The 17,728-nt window shown below is 45.6% G+C and overlaps 1 protein-coding gene across 4 annotated transcripts in view; it reads left to right on the top strand.

The window, feature by feature from the left end:
- The first annotated feature begins 13,962 nt into the window (after positions 1–13,962).
- Positions 13,963–17,728, top strand: part of Magi3 (membrane associated guanylate kinase, WW and PDZ domain containing 3) — a 227,867-nt gene continuing 224,101 nt past the window's right edge. For 2 of the 4 annotated variants that reach the window (XM_028859344.2, XM_028859345.2), the window contains exon 1: positions 13,963–14,722. In XM_028859344.2, the coding sequence (XP_028715177.1) occupies positions 14,401–14,722 (322 nt within the window). In that variant the 5' untranslated portion in view covers positions 13,963–14,400. The remainder of the gene's footprint in view (positions 14,723–17,728) is intronic. The other 2 variants (XR_005091822.1, XM_028859346.2) reach the window with 1 other exon arrangement.

The raw sequence follows: 17,728 nt of genomic DNA, 5'->3' as shown, positions 1-17,728 counted from the left end.
GATAGAACATATTAAGTATTAGATTCAGGTTCTTTAGGATAGGACACCTTTTGGAATGATCTTTATAACATGCCATTTACCTATGCTCTATACTTCTCTGGATCTTAGTATGTGTTTCTTGCTTGATACTGTTTGCATTGGTTGTAGTTCCATCTTATCTAGGTCATTATCCCTCATTATTCCTGGACAATATTTGATAACCATTCCTTTGTATATAGTCTTGTACTAGTTTAGAACCTTCTTATTTAGACAAAAAGGGGGAGATGTAGTGAGTAGCCATTCCAGCTTGGATCTGGAAGTTCCAACCCCCATTGAGACTCTGGCAACTGTCATGCCTACGAGGCAGGGCCAAGGGAGGCGTCTGGAGACCCGAGACCTGGATTGGTGAAATTATTATGGCCACTCCATGTAGTTAAAAGGAAGATTTATTTAGTGGGTGATTTACAAATGAAGGAATAGGTAGATTGCGGGGGTCTGGGGAAGGTGTATCGCAGTCCAGCAGTGTTCTCTGGAGCTCTGTTCAGTCAACCTCCACCGTCTAGGGTCCAGGAACAGAGAGCGCTCCCCATCCAGGTCTCGGGTCTCCAGACGCCTCCCTTGGCCCCACCTCATAGGTGTGACAGTTACCAGAGTCTCAATGGGGGTTGGAACTTCCAGATCCAAGCTGGAATGGCTACCCACTGCAGGGGATGAATGCAAGAATGCTTGCTTCTTGGCTCCCTTTCTCCACTTATATAGTCTGGTATCCCCTCCAGGGAATGCCAAGGAACGGTGCCATTCACAGCGAGGCAGTGTTCCCACTTCAGTGCACAAAATCAAGATAATCCCTCATAGGCATGCCCATGAGGCCCGCGTCCAAGATGATCCTAGATTCTGTCAGGTTGACAATCAACATTAACCATCGCAAAGCTCCTTTGTACCCATGCTTCTCGATGAGACGGTGAGATGCCTATCCTTCCTTACCACAACCCTCAGAATCGAACCCACTAGAGAGCACGTCCCCAAAATGATACACAGCCTTTTCTCTCCGTACTCTGGTCATCACTCCAGTTGAAAATCGCTGAGGCTGTGATAAGGAGGGGAAAAGCAAAACAATATCGCCTCACAGGCTAACAAGTTTTCGTTCTTCCAGGGTGGGATGGAACAATGGTTATTTGTTAAGGACAAGGCAGAAGATGAAAACTGTTCTAAGGAGAAAAGGGAAGGTGTTGGATGTCACTTAGCATTTTCTTAAAATTGATGAGAGCAAAATGAGGATACCAGTATAAAAGTTGCTAAAACTCCCCAGTAAGAGCTGGCATGAAATGCTGGTTAAACAATCCCAGAGAAGCCGCACATTTCCTCAGTGGAAGAAAACAACCCCAGAGAAGGATTACCTAGAGGTGAGTTTACATGCTGGCAAATTTACTTTATTTTAAAAACAGATTCATTTTAATGTGCTTACATAGTCTTATTTATTTGATGCCATCTTAATTTTTTTTTTTCAGGATGGTAATGGCCACAACCTTCTGGATAGCATTCCTGTATAACATAGCTTTTTGTTTATACCTTTAAAAAACAAGCTTAATGCCCACTGAAAAGAAACCATGTACCTTGAGAGATGGGCTGATTCTAGGCCTGTTGCAGGAAATGAAGAGAGTTGGGTACATCTTGCTATGCTGGAGAACAGGGGAAGTCTCTGGGATGAATAAGATAGGTCAGAAAGACATGGAAAACAGCACAGGCAGGACAGATACAGAGATGAAAAGCAAGGAAGAAAAAAAAAAAACAGAAAACATACAGCAGCATCTTGATAATCTTCTACTCCAAGTGACAGGTACACAGAGTTCCTTTTACCGTTCTATTTTCCTTTGTATCTGTTTGAATTTTTATTACAAAATGAAAATTTATGATTTAAGCACTCTTTAATGTAAAAAAAATATAAATTCATAAATCCCTGATGTCATAAGACAATGCATAAGTAAAATACAAATAATGAACAATTCTACACCACAGTGACAATCAGCTACTATGATCATCTTGGGCACTGCACATACATGATGCACAGACATAAATGCAGGCAAAACACTCATATACATAAAATAAAAATAAATGAATGTTAAAAAACTTTATCCTTCAATATCTCATATCTGTCTTGCCCGAAAACACCATTTTAGCTATACTGACACACTGTTCTATAATCTCCTAGGCTTTCATAATTAGCGAACAGAGTCTGGGCTCCTTCCAATATCCTTTTCATAATTCTTTCCACTACCGTCTGTCTCCACGGACTCCTCTGCTGTAGCCACCCTGGATATCCTCAGATCCAGTCCAGGCTGGTTCCTATAGAAATGTCATAATTCATAATCCAAATGAACCAAGACCTTTAAAATAATGTATTTGGGGATTTCAAAGTTTAGAATTCGTGATACAGTCAGCAACTTGTCCCAGCACAAGACCTGATTTTTGTGAAAAGGCCACGCTGTTATATAAGCAATTGCCAAGGCCAGCGAAAAGAAATTAAGAGAACACATTTCAGCCTGTGAGGGATGACTTGGAAACCACAAGACATTTGGGGGAGTCTGCCCCAGCAGGCCACCAGAACTCTGTGGCCAATGGAAGCACCAACGGTGTGCTTCTCCTCAGCCCAGCTCAGGAGCACCAGCTCAGGAGCCCCAGCTCCCCAGAGGTTTGGGCTTTGCAACACTGCAGAATGGAGGGCTTCGGCCTCTTGCTTCACAGCATTCGGTTCTACGTCCGGGAGAAGCTGAAATCTTGGTGATAACAGTGTACCTCGATTGTTTCTAAACTTCAGCAACCCTGTAAGTCAGTGAGCTTGGTAATTAGACAGTCTTACCGTTGGAAAGAAGCTTAATCACGATTGATGAACATTTCCCTCTGGTGTTTATTTTCCCTAAATCTCTAAAACTAAGCCAGTTAGGCACTCATAATGCAAAACTGAATTCTTGTGATTTCCCAGGTCTCCCTGCCTGCATTTTGGGTATTGATCTATTAGATTCTGTACAACTTTAAAACAATTTCCTTTGGTACAGAGTAACCCCTTAGATCAGAATAAGCATGGGCTAGAACCTACTGTGCAAGCCACACCAACCCTAGAAACCCAGTGAAGCCCAGATTCTTCCAAAAGCTCATGCTGAAGAAGTTTCTGCTGAAAAACCTGCACCAGTACATGAACTCATCATAATGGGCCTTTGTTTTGTTTTATTATTTGATGGGTCTAGCTGTACATCTCATGCTGTCCGGAAGTTGCTATGCAGATTGAGTGCATGATCTTCTTGCCTCAGCCTCCCAAATTCTGGAATTACAAGACATGCACTGTGGTGCTCACCTCCAACAGGTTGTGTAGCCCAGATGGGTGACATGCTGCTTCTGTATAAGGGAGACTTTCTCTTTCTTTTCTTTTCATCAGTGCTGGTTTACCTTTGATCCTTTGTAACGTATATAAGCAGCAGGTGACTTTTAATTTCTTGTGAATATAAACTACCTCCAAGAACCAGAACATTCTTTAGCTTGAGCATTACATACCTGAAATGTTAGAGGTTAATTTGAGTTGAAATACAGAACTAGTACATAAGTGAGATTCAGGACTGGTAGAACGGATTTGAGAGTTTTATTCATGCCATTTACTGCGTGCACGGCCTTGGCCAGGGTAATTAGGGTTTGCACAAACTGAAACCTTGATGTCCTTTCCTCTGCCACCGCCTTTCCCTAGTCCCCTCCTTCCTTCCCTTCCGCTTCCTTCTCTATTTTGATGGATTATTTTTAGTTTTTAATGTACCACATATACTTGCAGAACCTTCTTGGGGCATCAATTCTCTCCTTCCACCTTTACATGAATTCTGGGGATCAAACTCAGGTCATCAGGTTTTTACGACAAGCACCTTTACCTGCTAAGCCAACCAGTCCAATCATTCTAATCTTAATAGGCATTTGAGTTGTTTTCAGTTACAGGATATTATGAATAATTCTTATGTTGATCTTTGGGATGACATGAGTACATATTTCTATTGTGCATTTATCCAGGAGAAGAATTAATGAATGATAGAAAATATAGAGACTAACTTTAGTAGAACTTGTTAGTTCACTAACGTGGCTAAACCAATTAGCCTATCATAGCAGTATTTAGAAGTTTCCACATTCCTACATTTTTTTTTTTTTTTTTTTTTTTTTTTTTTTCGAACATTTCTTTGTTAGCTTTGCTTTCTATCACTTTAGCCAGGCTGCCTCAACTCACAGAGATCCACCTGGCTCTGCCTTCCGAGTGCTGGGATTAAAGGCGTGCGCCGCCCGCTCCTACATTGTTTTTGTTAATCAGGTTAGTCCTTTTCATTTTAACTGTTGACAACTGTTTAACAGTATTTTGATTTTTTTTCCTTCTGAGAATGACCACCCTGGTATAGGGAAGGAGACTGGATGTGGAACAAAGATAGGTCCAGTTTTGCCTGACATCACTGTTGTAAGTTTTAAGTGATTAAGTGACCCTTCTAATCTGCTACCCAGAGGACAATGGTAACAGCAACTCTCAACAGTGATTACAGATTAAAATAAACTATTATGAAAATGAAATGACATACTCTAGTTAACATCTCTGAAAGAACTTTGAATGGGAAGCACTTGGGCAAACAAGCATTTGTGGAGAGTCTACTCCGCACAGGGCAGTCTTCTAGCCTCCAAGGTAACTCAGTGACTAAAACAAAGATGTCCCTTCTGGAATTTTTATTCTAGAATAGTGTGCTGGCTAGTTTTATGTTAACTCGATACAAGCTATAGTCATCTGAGAGGAGGGAACCTCAACTGAGAAAATGCTGCCATAAGGCTGCAGGCAAGCCTATAAGCAATTTTAGTCTTTCTTTTCTTCCTTACCTTTGTTCCTTCGTTCCTTCCTTCTTTTCTTATTTGTTTGTTTGTTTGTTCATTCATTCATTCCTCTATCTATCTATCTATCTATCTATCTATCTATCTATCTATCTATCTATCTATCTATCTATCATCTACCTATCTATCTAATATTCTTCTCTCATACATTACATCCTAATGTAGTTTTCCTTCTCCTCTCTCCCTCAGATCCATGTCTCCTCCATTTTCCTTCAGAAAAGAGCAGGCCTCCAGGGATATCAACAAAACACAGGATAACAAGTTACAATAGACAAGGCACAAACCCTCATACCAAGGCTGGATGGCAACCCAGTAGGAGGAAAAGGGTCCCAAGAGCAGGCAAAAGAGTCAGACACAAGCCCAGTGATTCATGTGGGAGGGCCCAGTTCATTGTGGGTGGTGCCATCTCTGGGATGGTGGTCCTGAGTTCTATAAGAAAGCAGGCTGGCTGAGCAAGCCGTGGGGAACAAACGAGTAAGCAGCACCCCTCCATGGCCTCTGCATCAGCTCCTGCCTCCAGGTTCCAGCCCTGCCGGAGTTCCTGTCCTTACTTCCTTCAGTGATGAACAGTAATGTGGAAGTATAAGCCAAATAAACTCTTTCCTCCCCAAGTTGCTTTTGGTCTTGGTGTTTCATCACAGCAATAGTGACCCTAAATAAAACAAGCAGAGACAAACAAGACATAGGAGCTGTAGTAAATAAACTGTAGAATGTGCTATAAAATTTAGTGCTGTTGGCAGAAAAGGAAAGCAGGGTACAGAATCTTCACTTTGGAGTAGGAAGGCTAGAGTGGAATCCACCGAGAGGGGGTTTTTGAGCAGACTTAGAGGTGAGGAGTACACTGGGCAGACACCCAGAGGCAGAGCTCACTAGGCTATGGAAAGGCTCAGGAGAAGTCTGCCTGGCAAGTTGCAAGAACGGAAGAAGGCCAGTATAGCAGCAGTAGAGTCAAGTGGGAGAGGGGGATGGGGACAGTAAAAACTAAGGTTCCAGGGCTGGGCACATGGGTTCAATCACCAGCTCCGCAGAAACCTGTGTGGTAGGCATGGCAGCACTTGGGAAGTAGAGGAAGGAGGGAAAAGAAAAATCAAGGTCATCAAGATACCATACTGGGTAGCTTACTCAACAGAAATTTTTCTTCCTGTTTTAGAAGCTAGAAGTCTGAGATCAAAATTTAAGTTGGTCCTCCCTTCCTGCTTCCCTTTCTTCCCCTCTTTCTCTTCTCCTTCTTTCTCTTCCTCCCTCCCTTCCTTCCCAAGTGTCCTAGTCAGGGTTACTATTGCTGCGATGAAACACCATGACCAAAGAGCAAGTTGGGAAGGAAAGGGTTCATTTGACCAATACTTCCACATTGTAGTCCAATCATTGAAGGAAGCCAGAACAGGAACTCAAGCAGGGCAGGAACCTGGAGTCGGGAGCTGATGCAGAGGCCATGGAAGCGTGCTGCTTACTGGCTTGCTCCTCATGGCTTGCTTAGCCTGCTTTCTAAAAGAATCCAGGACCACCAGCCCAGGGGTAGCCTCACCCACGATGACTAGGCCCTCCCCCATCAATCACCAATCAAGAAAATGCCCTACAGGCTTGCCTACAACCCCATCTCATGGGAGCATTTTCTCAATTGAGGTTCCCTCCTCTCAGATGACTTTAGCCTGTGTCAAGCTGACATAAAGCTATCCAGCACACCAAGTGATAGGATTTCAGTCTTTCGTTAAAGCCGAATAGTTTCACGTGGCATGTACATACTTTTGATTTGTTTCATTCATCCACTGGTGGACATTTAGGTTGATTCCATAGGTTGACTCTTAGTAGCCGTGCTTTAATAAAAAAGGGTACGCAGGTGTCTCTGGCATACTGGTTTCACATCCTTTGGATATATACTCAGTAGTAAGGCGGCTGGCTCATATAACAGGTCTGATTTTCTATAATGACTGGGCTAATTTATGTTTCTACCAACAGTGTGCAGGGTCCTCTTTGCTTCACACATCCTGGCTCATACTTCATACCTTTCATCTCTCTGATGATCACCATCTTGACAGGTGTGAGGGAGAGCTTGCAATTCTCATTTGCATTTTCCTGATGTCTAGTGATGCTGAGCATTTTTTTCGCTATCTCAACTGGCTGTGTGCATGCTTTCGTTTGGATCCCTCTCCAGTTCTGAATGAAGGCAAATGTACACTTTACTTTGATGTCTTTGTAAGCATCAGGAATGCCTTGGGACCCTGTCTCTGAATGGGAATAGTATTTTTAAGCTCATGTGTTATATTTCCAGTCAGTTGTGCCGTGAAATTTGGGAGCGCGTGTTTGGAGGCACTTGCCTTAAGCTTAGCCGAGTAAGTAGGAAATTTCGTTCTGTTGAAGAAAGGGAGTCACATGTGGAGCTTTGTAGTACAATCTGCTAGAGGCACTGCTTACATCTAGTCTGTACTGAAAAAGCAAGGCTCAAGGGTTTGCAGTTTTCTAATTAGCTGAAGAACCTACAAGATTTCACACGGCGGTGAAGTCCTTTGTAAAACAAAGTTCCCGAGTCTCTTTATAATTTGAGAAGCGCATTCTACTTCTTATAACTACATATTAAAAGCACAATGCATGTTTTGCCAACTTGAGGATCACCCTGTGCTTTGAGTGTATGCTGCTCTCTTAAGACCGTCAACCAGAACCTTGAGATTGCCATTGTCCCTGTGCAAGTGCTCCTGGGTAAACAGATGAGAGGCGCCTGTATACATTTAAACTTAATTATGAACTCTCCCTCACTTTTCATTTCTGACCTTCTTCTTACTGAGGAGGGACTTCTCAACAAAGCAATTATACTCTACAGAGATTCTTACAAAGCACCATTGTAACTTACATTCCGTTAGCTATAATCAGGGTATGAAATTAAAGCTATAATTTCTGATTTCCACAGCATTCAACAAATTTTCCTATCTATCCTTTCTACCCTGGTCCACATCACCATCATTTATTAATGGGTCCCTGTTCTAGATTTTTCTGAAAATATAGAAACAACTGACTCGAACTGGGATCCAGTTTCTCTCCTCTCCTCACAGCACAGATCACTTAGGACACCAGCTGTGGGGGTTCCACACACACCAGCCAAGCAATCCGTTCTGCATGGACACCGGCTGTATGTTCCCCTAATTTAATTCAACCTTGACACCTCGCAGGTTGAAGGCTCAGCTCTCCTCTTCATGTGTCAATTGCCAGCTGCAGGGAACCACAGGTTTCACCCACACTTCTGATTGATCAGCCATAAGCTGGGGTTCCTTCAACTTCCTCCTTGCAGAGCTCAGGGAGACATACTTACTGATTTTTGTTAAGGCTTTTTTTGAGTCCACAGTGGGAGTGATACACAGATCAAGGGGTGGGGCAAGGGACCCTGTCTGGGTGTGCCGCCCTCCAGGAACTTTCTCTTGTTCCGGAAGCTCTCTGAACCTTGTCCTGGACAGTTTTATGAGGCTTCACTGCATACATGTGACTGACATAGAGACACCAGTGTAGGAAGGTGATTGGCAGAGGCTCCCAGGGGAGTGGGGAAACCTAGCAAAGCGGTCTGTCTAGATTCTTTTTGGTCTCTTTTGTGTAGCAGTCCTTCTTTCTGGGTGTGGGCAAGGACGGGGCTTTTATGACCGTCTATTAGACAAGGAGAGTCAGAGAATTTCTTTATAGCCAACTCCAAGATGGAAAGGCAGGGGAAATTAGAGTGGCCCAAAACAATTATGAATGAGGCCCCAAACAAAATTGTAAACGTAAGAGCTTTGTTTGTTTGTTTTGTTTTTAACTTGAAAGGACGATTGTTGAGTGTTAACTTTGCAGATGACAGCATGGTATTGCCAATCAAAATTTGGACACATCTGTAAAGAGTTTCCAGGATTCATCCCGGGGAAGAAAATTGTGATTGTTCTGCCTCACTTTGGAGAAGGAAAAGTCAGGTTTTCTGGCCTGCCTCCGGGACGGGAAATTTCACTTCTGTTATCTGCCCTGGGGAAGGAGTCATGAACCAGGAACCAAGGAGGACATCCTCCTGCCACAGTTGTCTGGCTTCCTGACTTGTGGTCTCACCCAGGATCCAGAGGCAGAACAGCTGCAAACAGTCCAGACCAGATCACACCACTCCTCCCTTCCCAGCTTCCTACTGAGTTCGGAGTAAAACCCACTTCCTTCCTGGTGTCCTTGAATGTGTGATCTCTGGCCTTCCTGACCCCGTTTCCCAGTTCTCTCTGCTCTGGAACCCTGCCGCACGCCCATCAGCCCCATCCCTCACGTCACATGTGGGACTACCGGATCTGCAGAGCGTTGGATCTGTGTGGTTACCTCCCTTGCCACTTGCCCCCTGCTCGCTAAGTGAGGCTTTCTCAGCCTTTCGTCTTCCATCCAACCATATCCACCTAGCACTGCATTCTGTCTCTCTTCTGCTTTGTGGCTGGCTTTTATCAGGCCTTGAATCTCTCTTGATTATTTACCTGTCTCAGGTTTACTGCCTTTCTTCCTGTAAAAAGCAGGAACCCTTTTTATATTCGCAGTGGCGCACGCCTTTAATCCCAGCACTCGGGAGGCAGAGGCAGGTGGATCTCTGTGAGTTCGAGGCCAGCCTGGTCTACAAAGTAAGTTCCGGGATAGCTAGGACTGTTACACAGAGAAACCCTGTCTTGAAAAACAAACAAACAAACAAACAGAAGCCTTGTAAGTCTGTTCATTGCTGTAGAGGAGCAATTAAAGCCACATCAGCTCATGAGCCACTCGGTGTATCTGGGAAATGGATGGATGAAGGAGTCTGTGGCAGCTGAAAGACAGGAGCCCAGCCTGAGGAGAGACACACAGATGGGTCAAGGCAGCGCACTCCGGAGTCTGGATCACACACAGATGGGAAGCTCTTGCTCTGGGCGCTCCATAGTTGACTCCACTCTAGGAAATGGTGGCCAGCTTCAGGTAGGACATTGTAATTAAGACAGGCTGGGCATGCTGGCATACACCTGTAATCCCAGCAGCCCTTGGGAGGCTGAGGCAGGAGCATTATATAGTGAGACCCTGTCTTACAAAACAAGCAGGGTAGGAGGGGACAACAACCAAGGGCCTGTTGGTATCTTCTACTCCATTCAGTGTTCTCTGTGTTCTGCTCTGTTAGTCCGCTTGTTGCCGGACTGCTTGACTACCTCCCCTGTTCAAAGCACGCTGTCACTGCTGACCTTTAACACTCCTGTGAATGTGGCCTGGGTTCATGTGATCATTTGCAGTTAAATGTACCTGTGTGCTTATGTGTGGAACATAATACTGATTTTAGACAATAAATTAGTTTAACTGGAATAAAAATTTCCATATTATTCCATTAGTCTCTGAACACATTTGAGCATTATTATCATACAGATGACAAATAAAATGCTGGACAAATAAAAATGCTAATCAAACATGAAAATACAACATTAACACTGGGTTAGGCTAGTGATGGTGGATTATGTTGCATATCATACAAAATAGTGGTTGCGCCGCATACACACGTGTTTGGAGGCTGTTTGGTATCTTCTTCTATTGCTCTCCACTACATTTTTACGGACAGAGTTTCTCTCTCACCGATCTAGAGCGTACTGATTTGGCAAGATTAGATGCCTGTCTCAGTCTCCCAAGCCTGGGCTTACAAGCATGTGATTCCTGACTTTTGTTTTCTAGTTGGTGCTGGGATCAAATTTAGGTCCTCAAGCACTTTACCAATGGAGGCATCTCTGCTGCTCCTATAGGAACTTGTCTAAGCTAGTAATGGTCTTCTTACCCCTGCATATGCACGGCACATGCAGGGAACTCAGGTAGGATCGTCTGCAAGAGTAGTATGCACTCTTAGCTAACGAGCCCCCCTTCCCTCCATCCTTGCCGAGCCTCTCCAGCTTTGCTCAGCTCTTGCACCACCATGTACCTTCTGAGCTCCAGGGGGGATGCTGGATATGCAATGTAATTTTAGTACCCTCAGCAGAGACTGGATAGGAGATGTTTGGACCCAGTGGCCAATCAACTAGAGAGGAAGTCCTGTTGGGAGGAGCTTTGGGAAAGACTTTCCCGAGTTACAAAAAGCAGATAATGAAACATCTTTCCTCCTTAGGACACTGTGCTTGAGGATATGATACTTGGACCTCTGATAGCCATCTTGGGACCTAACACTTTTTTTTTCATTTTGAAAATTAGAGATAACCCAGAGAAACTTTGGAAAGTATTAAATTTAGTTGTTTCATTTATTTTTGTTGAGCCTGGCTTCATGTTGTTCGACTTAGTAATATTCCCTTGCAAAAAATCCTAACTCTTCATCCAACCATTAGGTTTAGGAAACCATGATAACAAAGGAAATTTTAGAGAGAAAATCTATGTGACATCTGTGACTAGTAATTTCCAGAAGTGTCCTACCATCAGAAGCTCCCTGAGGAGGCAGAATATTCATAGAACAGGGGAAATCAATCCACCTAAGATGGGTGACTTGGAGAGGTACCCAATGATACATTTAGCCTCATCACACACATTGCGATACAGCACAAGCCAAAGCAACGTTTTGTAGAGTGTTTGCTTTGCCATCCATGCTGAGTGCTTGCCTCAGCTGCGGACATGTCTCGCCACAGCTCAGTTAAGTGTTGTCCTGCCTGTTTTGCGCATGGGGAAATGGAGGTTAGGTGACAGTAAGCAGCTTCTGAGGACTTAGAAAAGCCGGGGTGAGAGCCTGACTCTGAAGCTCAGGCTCCTAGTCACTTGGGTTTTTAGCCTGAGATTCAATTTACGGTTAAGACACTCAGATGATGTTGGGTGACTACTTAAAACAAAGGAAAAAGAAAAAAAAAAAAGACACGCAGCAGGCAAACATTGTTGGGTGATTACTTCACAACTATTCTCCTCCTCCACCCTCAAGAATGACCTCTCCTTTGTTTGAAGGTGACTCATGATCACGTTAATGGACTGTTAGCAGTTGCATTTCCTTTTGCCAGTGACTGGTCTAAGGTGGCCATGTGACCATTTTCCTAGCCAATCATGGTGGCCATAAGCTAGGTGGCCACCTTCATAAAATTCAGAGTAACATTTCCTTACCCTTCTCTCTTGCTTTATATAGTGACCCCTGAGGGTATGATGTCTGGAGCTGTGGCAGCCACCTTGTAATTAAGGGGACAGGCTTGGAGACAAAAGTTCATATGGCTATGATGGCAAAGAGTAAAAACAAAAAGATCTTCAGTCCTCGATAACAGAGATCTTCCTGTCCAGCTAGTCCTGAAACTACCAGAATTTAAACTTCATGGTAAAGATGTGATAAATGACCTCACACTCCAAGCTACTATTTGTCAGATGTTTTGTCCCTTGCTGCCCAAGCCATTCCAAACAGATAGAGTTTAGGCAGAGAAATGTGTGTCAGAGTCTCAGCCAAAATAGACGTTAAGGTGATCGAGTTTTTTATCCAGGAATGTATTAGCATTAAGTAGTTGTTCATAAAACAAATTGAATTTTATCTCAGATGTGGGTCAATCTGAGTAATCCACATGATGCCTGCGATAAATATTTCCCCCACTGGCTTCCAGATGCTGGGCTTCCTCTACTCCCATCATGAGTGTGAAGGTCATCAGAAGCCATTGACTTGGTCAGAGGGAGCCTCACTAGGATGGAGGGTGATACTATAGAAATCGCCTAGTTTCTCTCTTTGGGAGACTGCTGAGCAGACTGCATCAAGGACTGAAGGTTACAGTTTCCTGTCTGGCAGCTTCTTGGCCTGGGTCTAGATAAAGGTCCCTTCTCTGCCTGGCAGGTCCTAAGCCTGCAGCTCCAGGGCTCCACTTCCCTCGCGGTTCCTTGAGCCCCGCCCACATTTTGTGTTTTTTATTTCCCCAATTCAACGGTGTGAAGGAAATCACTGCAGCTGTCTGGAGCTTGGTCCAGTCTGTGGAGTTCCTCAGAGTTTAAATAAGGGCTATTATTTATTAAAGGGAGTCAGAAGGCATGCCCTGTCACAAAAGTGAGACTAGGTGCCCCAGTTCAGAGAAAAAACACTTTCCTAGAAATCCTGGAAGACTACTTGGATGAGGTAGGATTTTTAAGAACAGAGGGCATTCCATCGACAAGAAAGAACGCGTCCAATAAGGGAGGAGAAAAGCTTAAGAAGTGTTTCTGAAAAACTGGAGCTGGGAGGGATCTGAGGTCGCTATTGTTCACAGTCACTCCTTCCACCTTCTTTACAGACAGACGTGAAGCGGAGATTTGGCCAAGGTCAAGCCACCGAGGTCAGGACTTAGCTCTGCAGGCACCAGGCTGGGTCTTAATCCACCTCCTTCCCGTTTTCCTCAAGTGATCTGCTTGTCAGGCTCTCCTGTTAAGCTGCAATCTCCTCGCGAGCAGGATCACTGTTTCTTCATTCTTGGAGCCCAGTGGCTAGTGTAGATCTTCACTCTCAGCTGGAGATGCTTGTTTCAGACAGGCTGTCTAACTTGCCCAAGATCACACAGCAGTCAAGCGCCGGGCTGCAGTTTACCCTTCATAACCGGACTCCGAATCCCTCGCCACAATGGATCGTTCAGGAACATTCGTTGAACGACTAAACGAACCCAAATCGGTCGAATCCGTTTAGAGGCCCGGCCGCTCCGGGTAGCTGGGGTCTGGGCTCGCTAGATCCAAGCACTCCCAGGCAAGACGTTCTGCTCAGGCTCCGAGGCCCCGCCCCCTGCCCATCTGGTCACGCCCCCACCTTGGGGACTTGGGTCCCTTTTCTGCGTTCGCGTTTCCCTTGGCTCTAGGCCCTGGGCGGAGGAGGGCCTCTCCCGGCCTGGCGACCTGTGCCCGCTCCCAGACCAGCCCTCTCTCTCCCCCTCCCTTAGCTCCCTCCCTCATACTCTAAACTTCTTTTTTCCTCCCTCTCTAAACTTCAGTCATTCTAGTGCCCGCCTCCCCTACTCATCGCAACCAATTAGAATCAGCATCCCCGCTGAGGTCCCGCCCCCCAGCCTGCCGGAACCCAATCCACCGTGCCGAGTCGAGAGCTGGGCGCGTCCTTCAGAGCTGGGCTGGTGACGACAGCGCGCCGGGCGCTGCGCTGCGGGAGGGGGCGGGGCCGGGCCGGCGAGGGCGGGGGAGGGGCCAAGCGGGGAGGAGGTTGCGGCGGGTTTGAAAGCGCCAGTTTCCTGGCAGCCGGGGCAGGCGTTGGTCTCGTCGCTCCCGCTCCGCAGCGGCCGCGCTCGAGCGGGCGACCGAGCTCTGCGCGCGCGTCCCGGCCGGAGCCCCGCGTTCCAGCGGCTCCCTCAGCCCCCGCCCCTTTGCCTCAGCCTTTCCCGCCGCGCGGGCGCCGAGCCCCGGCCGTCGGCGCTGACCCCGCCCGGAGAGACCCCGCCGGCGCCGCCCGCGGGGCGCGCGCTCCCTCCGGCTCTGCTCGGCGGCCCGCGTGAGGGGCGGCCCGCGGCGGCGCGCGGCCGGCGGGCTGAGGCAGGGGGTCAGCGGCGGGGGCCCTCTGGCCGGGCTGTGCGCGGGGCCCGGAGCGGCACCGCGGCCGCCCGCGCGGGGGCTCCCCATGGTGCAGCGGAGGTCGGGATGTCGAAGACGTTGAAGAAGAAGAAGCACTGGCTCAGCAAGGTGCAGGAGTGTGCGGTGTCCTGGGCCGGGCCCCCGGGCGACTTGGGCGCCGAGATCCGCGGCGGCGCCGAGCGCGGCGAGTTCCCTTACCTGGGGCGGCTCCGCGACGAGCCTGGTGGCGGCGGAGGCACCTGCTGCGTGGTCTCGGGCAAGGCGCCCAGTCCGGGCGATGTGCTGCTGGAGGTGAACGGGACGCCGGTCAGTGGGCTCACCAACCGGGACACCCTGGCTGTCATCCGCCACTTCCGCGAGCCCATCCGTCTGAAGACCGTGAAGCCAGGTGCGCTGTCGGCTTGGGGACCCGGGTCCTCCTGGTCCCGACTCCCTGGGGAGGGGGAGGGGGGAGGAGGCGGCGCCGGGGTTTCCCATTTTGCGGCTGGTAAAACTGAGCTCCGATTGAACCGACAGCTGTGTAGGCTGGCAGGGAATTGTATCTAGGATCTGGCTTTCCTAATCCAGCTTGGTCCCCCCAACCCCCCCCCCCAACAGACAAGAGTTTCTATTTGTATTTTTTCTTTTGCCTAGAGAAGGCCATCCCTTTTTGCTCCCCTTAGTGGAAAAGGTCCTAGCATGGTAGTCTTTTCTTTGGAACGGTTCTGCGTCTTGTAACGGGGAGAAAGGGCTTTACTATGGAGACTCGTCGCTGGATCGAGTGCAGAGGTTAGCACCGAAAGCTCCCGGGAGGGCTCAGCTGGCCCGGTGCGTCGTGCACAACCGCAGACGTCTGGGAGCTGACAGTCCAACTCTGTGGGTCTAGGTGGCTCAGGTGTCTGGGTACCGATGAGGTACAACGTGTGGTATGTGGCCGTGGAGCTGTTGTGTAGTCTGGGTTTGGAAGGAAGACCTAGGTGCCCAGCCTAGCAGATGCTTTTGCAAAGCTTTCGAATCTACAGAATTTGTTGAAGCGTTGAGTAAAAAAAGAACCCTTGTTGCTCTGGTGTCTTTGATGCTCGTAAAATGTGCTGCAAAGCACGCTACGCTTATGGCATGCTCGCTAGTTGGAAAGCATTGATCAGACTGCGTACAGTCTGGTCTGGTAGTATGTAGTAAGTTTTCTTACGAATTTGTAAGAGAGAACATTGTTGGTCCTTTCGGTATTGGGAAAATGTGGTTCTGGCTTCTGAGATGGTTATAGGCAAGATAATTATGATTAATTATTGTTATTAGAAATCAAATTGTTTCTACTGAACGTAGGGTGCATTTGAACATATTGTGCTGCCTGGATTAGATTTTGGATTTTCCCTTTCACTACAAAACGCTAGAAATTTCTAGAGAAAATCTAATATGCTCTCTCTCTCCCTCTTCCTCTTCTTCAGCTCACTTTAGGAATATCTCTTTAGAAGTCCTTGAGCTAATTGCAACTGATGGTTTGGGGCAGTAGATGTATATTGTGCGTAACACAGTCTTACTATCTTAAATGAAATGAAGGTTCTTTACTGTCCTATCATAGCCATTTTAAGATTTGTGTTTTTGTGAGTTTTTCTTACTGTTAATTTTTAGAACTTTGTAACTGTAAACAACCTTTTCTTTATGTTTTTGAGGATTGTAAGATTCTTAACTCTTCTACAACCATATGTGAAGGGTGGAGGGAAGACTTTGGGGGCTGTAATTTGGCCTGTTGGTTACTGTTTGTAACACTGAAAAGATTATAGAGAAAACATTTACAAGCCACTTAGATCAGTGGTTCTCAACCTGTAGGTTGAGACCCCTTGGGGTGTCTGAATATAAGCTATCCTGCATATTAGGTATTTACATTATGGTTTGTAACAGTAGCAAGATCATAGTTAATGAAGTAGAAACTAAGTAGTTTTATGGTTGGGGGGGGGTCACCACAACATGAGGGACTATATTAAAGGGCCACAACATTAAAAAGATTGAGAACCACTGACTTAGATAAAACCCCACGAGCCAGCAAATGATGAGAACATGTGCATCATTGCTCTGTTTTGTTTTGATCACTTGGGGCATTCCTGAGAGAATAACTGTTTAAAAAACAGCCATAAAGTTGATAGGTTGTTGAGGAAGCTGGTATAGTCCAAATCATTGTGATTCTTTTAAAAGACCAGAGAGTGTGGCTCCTTAATATTCTGGTTTACATGTTACACACTTTTCAACTTTCACATTAAATTGGAGAAAATATTTCAGGGCTTAGAGTGTTATACAGTAGTGTTAGTTAACTATATTGATCAAATCTTCTGTGCCCCAGAATATAGTCAGAATTTTTGTATTAATAAAATTTTGCCTTCTTGGCAACCAGTGACCCTGTCCTACTTTAAATATTTAGTCCAAATTAAGGGAATAACTGCTATTAATGGCTGCAACACATCTTATTAATAACAATTCTGAATTTTGTGCTTGCTTTTTAAAATGTGCTCAGCATTGATAATTTTAGTGGATACCACTATTTTTGTGTCATCTGGGATTTGAAACTGTTGTAAGCCAATTATGATGAAAAATATTTGTTAGGTAGTATATTAAATGACTTTCTTAAATGGCTTTGCTTAAAAGCAGCATTTATAATAGAATACCAAGGGTTTTGTAGGTTAAACACAATCTTTAAGTACTAGAAATTGAGAACTTGAAGAGGTTATTTGTAGAACTTTGGAATTGGTTAAGAACAGCACAAGTATATCTCGAGAGGAGTCTGGATTCTGTATGGTTGTGATTTGTTTAGAAAAGCATGAAAGTACAGTGTAAGGTGTTCTAAAAAGAAACTCGCACTGCCCCCACTCCATTTTATCCAAACTTTGTGAAAGAGGCAAAATTTTAATTTAAAGCGTTATACAGTAGATACAGCGTTCTTGACTGGTAACTCTTCGTTAAACTGCATTCTTGACAGTCATTTAGAAGCCAACACAGTGAAAGGGTAAAAACAAAACGGTGGCCATTTCTGTAAGACGTCATGTTGATGAAGAATGGTCTCATACTGTCTTCTGACAGTCTGTGGCGGGAGGATGAGCTGGGCTGTAGACATGACTGCAGCAACTCCACTTCCGTACTTCAGCCCCCTTTTCATCCTGGAGGTGCTCAGGGGAGCCCTGCCAATGCTGTTAACACAGGGGCTTAAAGTATATCTTCTTTCAGATTTTCTTCACTTTTGATTTAGAGTTGTATTTATTTTCGTTTGTTATACTTTTTAATGAGTAATTGAAAATAGATAGCTCTTTAAAATCTGTATCCTTCTGAGTTAGGGTTTGTGTTTTAGTGCTAATGTAGTACTTAGCAATCAATACTTCAACATTTATAGGTTAATCTTTAGTCCCATTTGTTGCTTGGCCCAATTAGT

The sequence above is a fragment of the Peromyscus leucopus genome, chromosome 6, assembly GCF_004664715.2.
Source record: "Peromyscus leucopus breed LL Stock chromosome 6, UCI_PerLeu_2.1, whole genome shotgun sequence".
Lineage (NCBI taxonomy): Eukaryota > Metazoa > Chordata > Mammalia > Rodentia > Cricetidae > Peromyscus > Peromyscus leucopus.
This window is presented reverse-complemented; position numbering and strand designations above follow the sequence as displayed.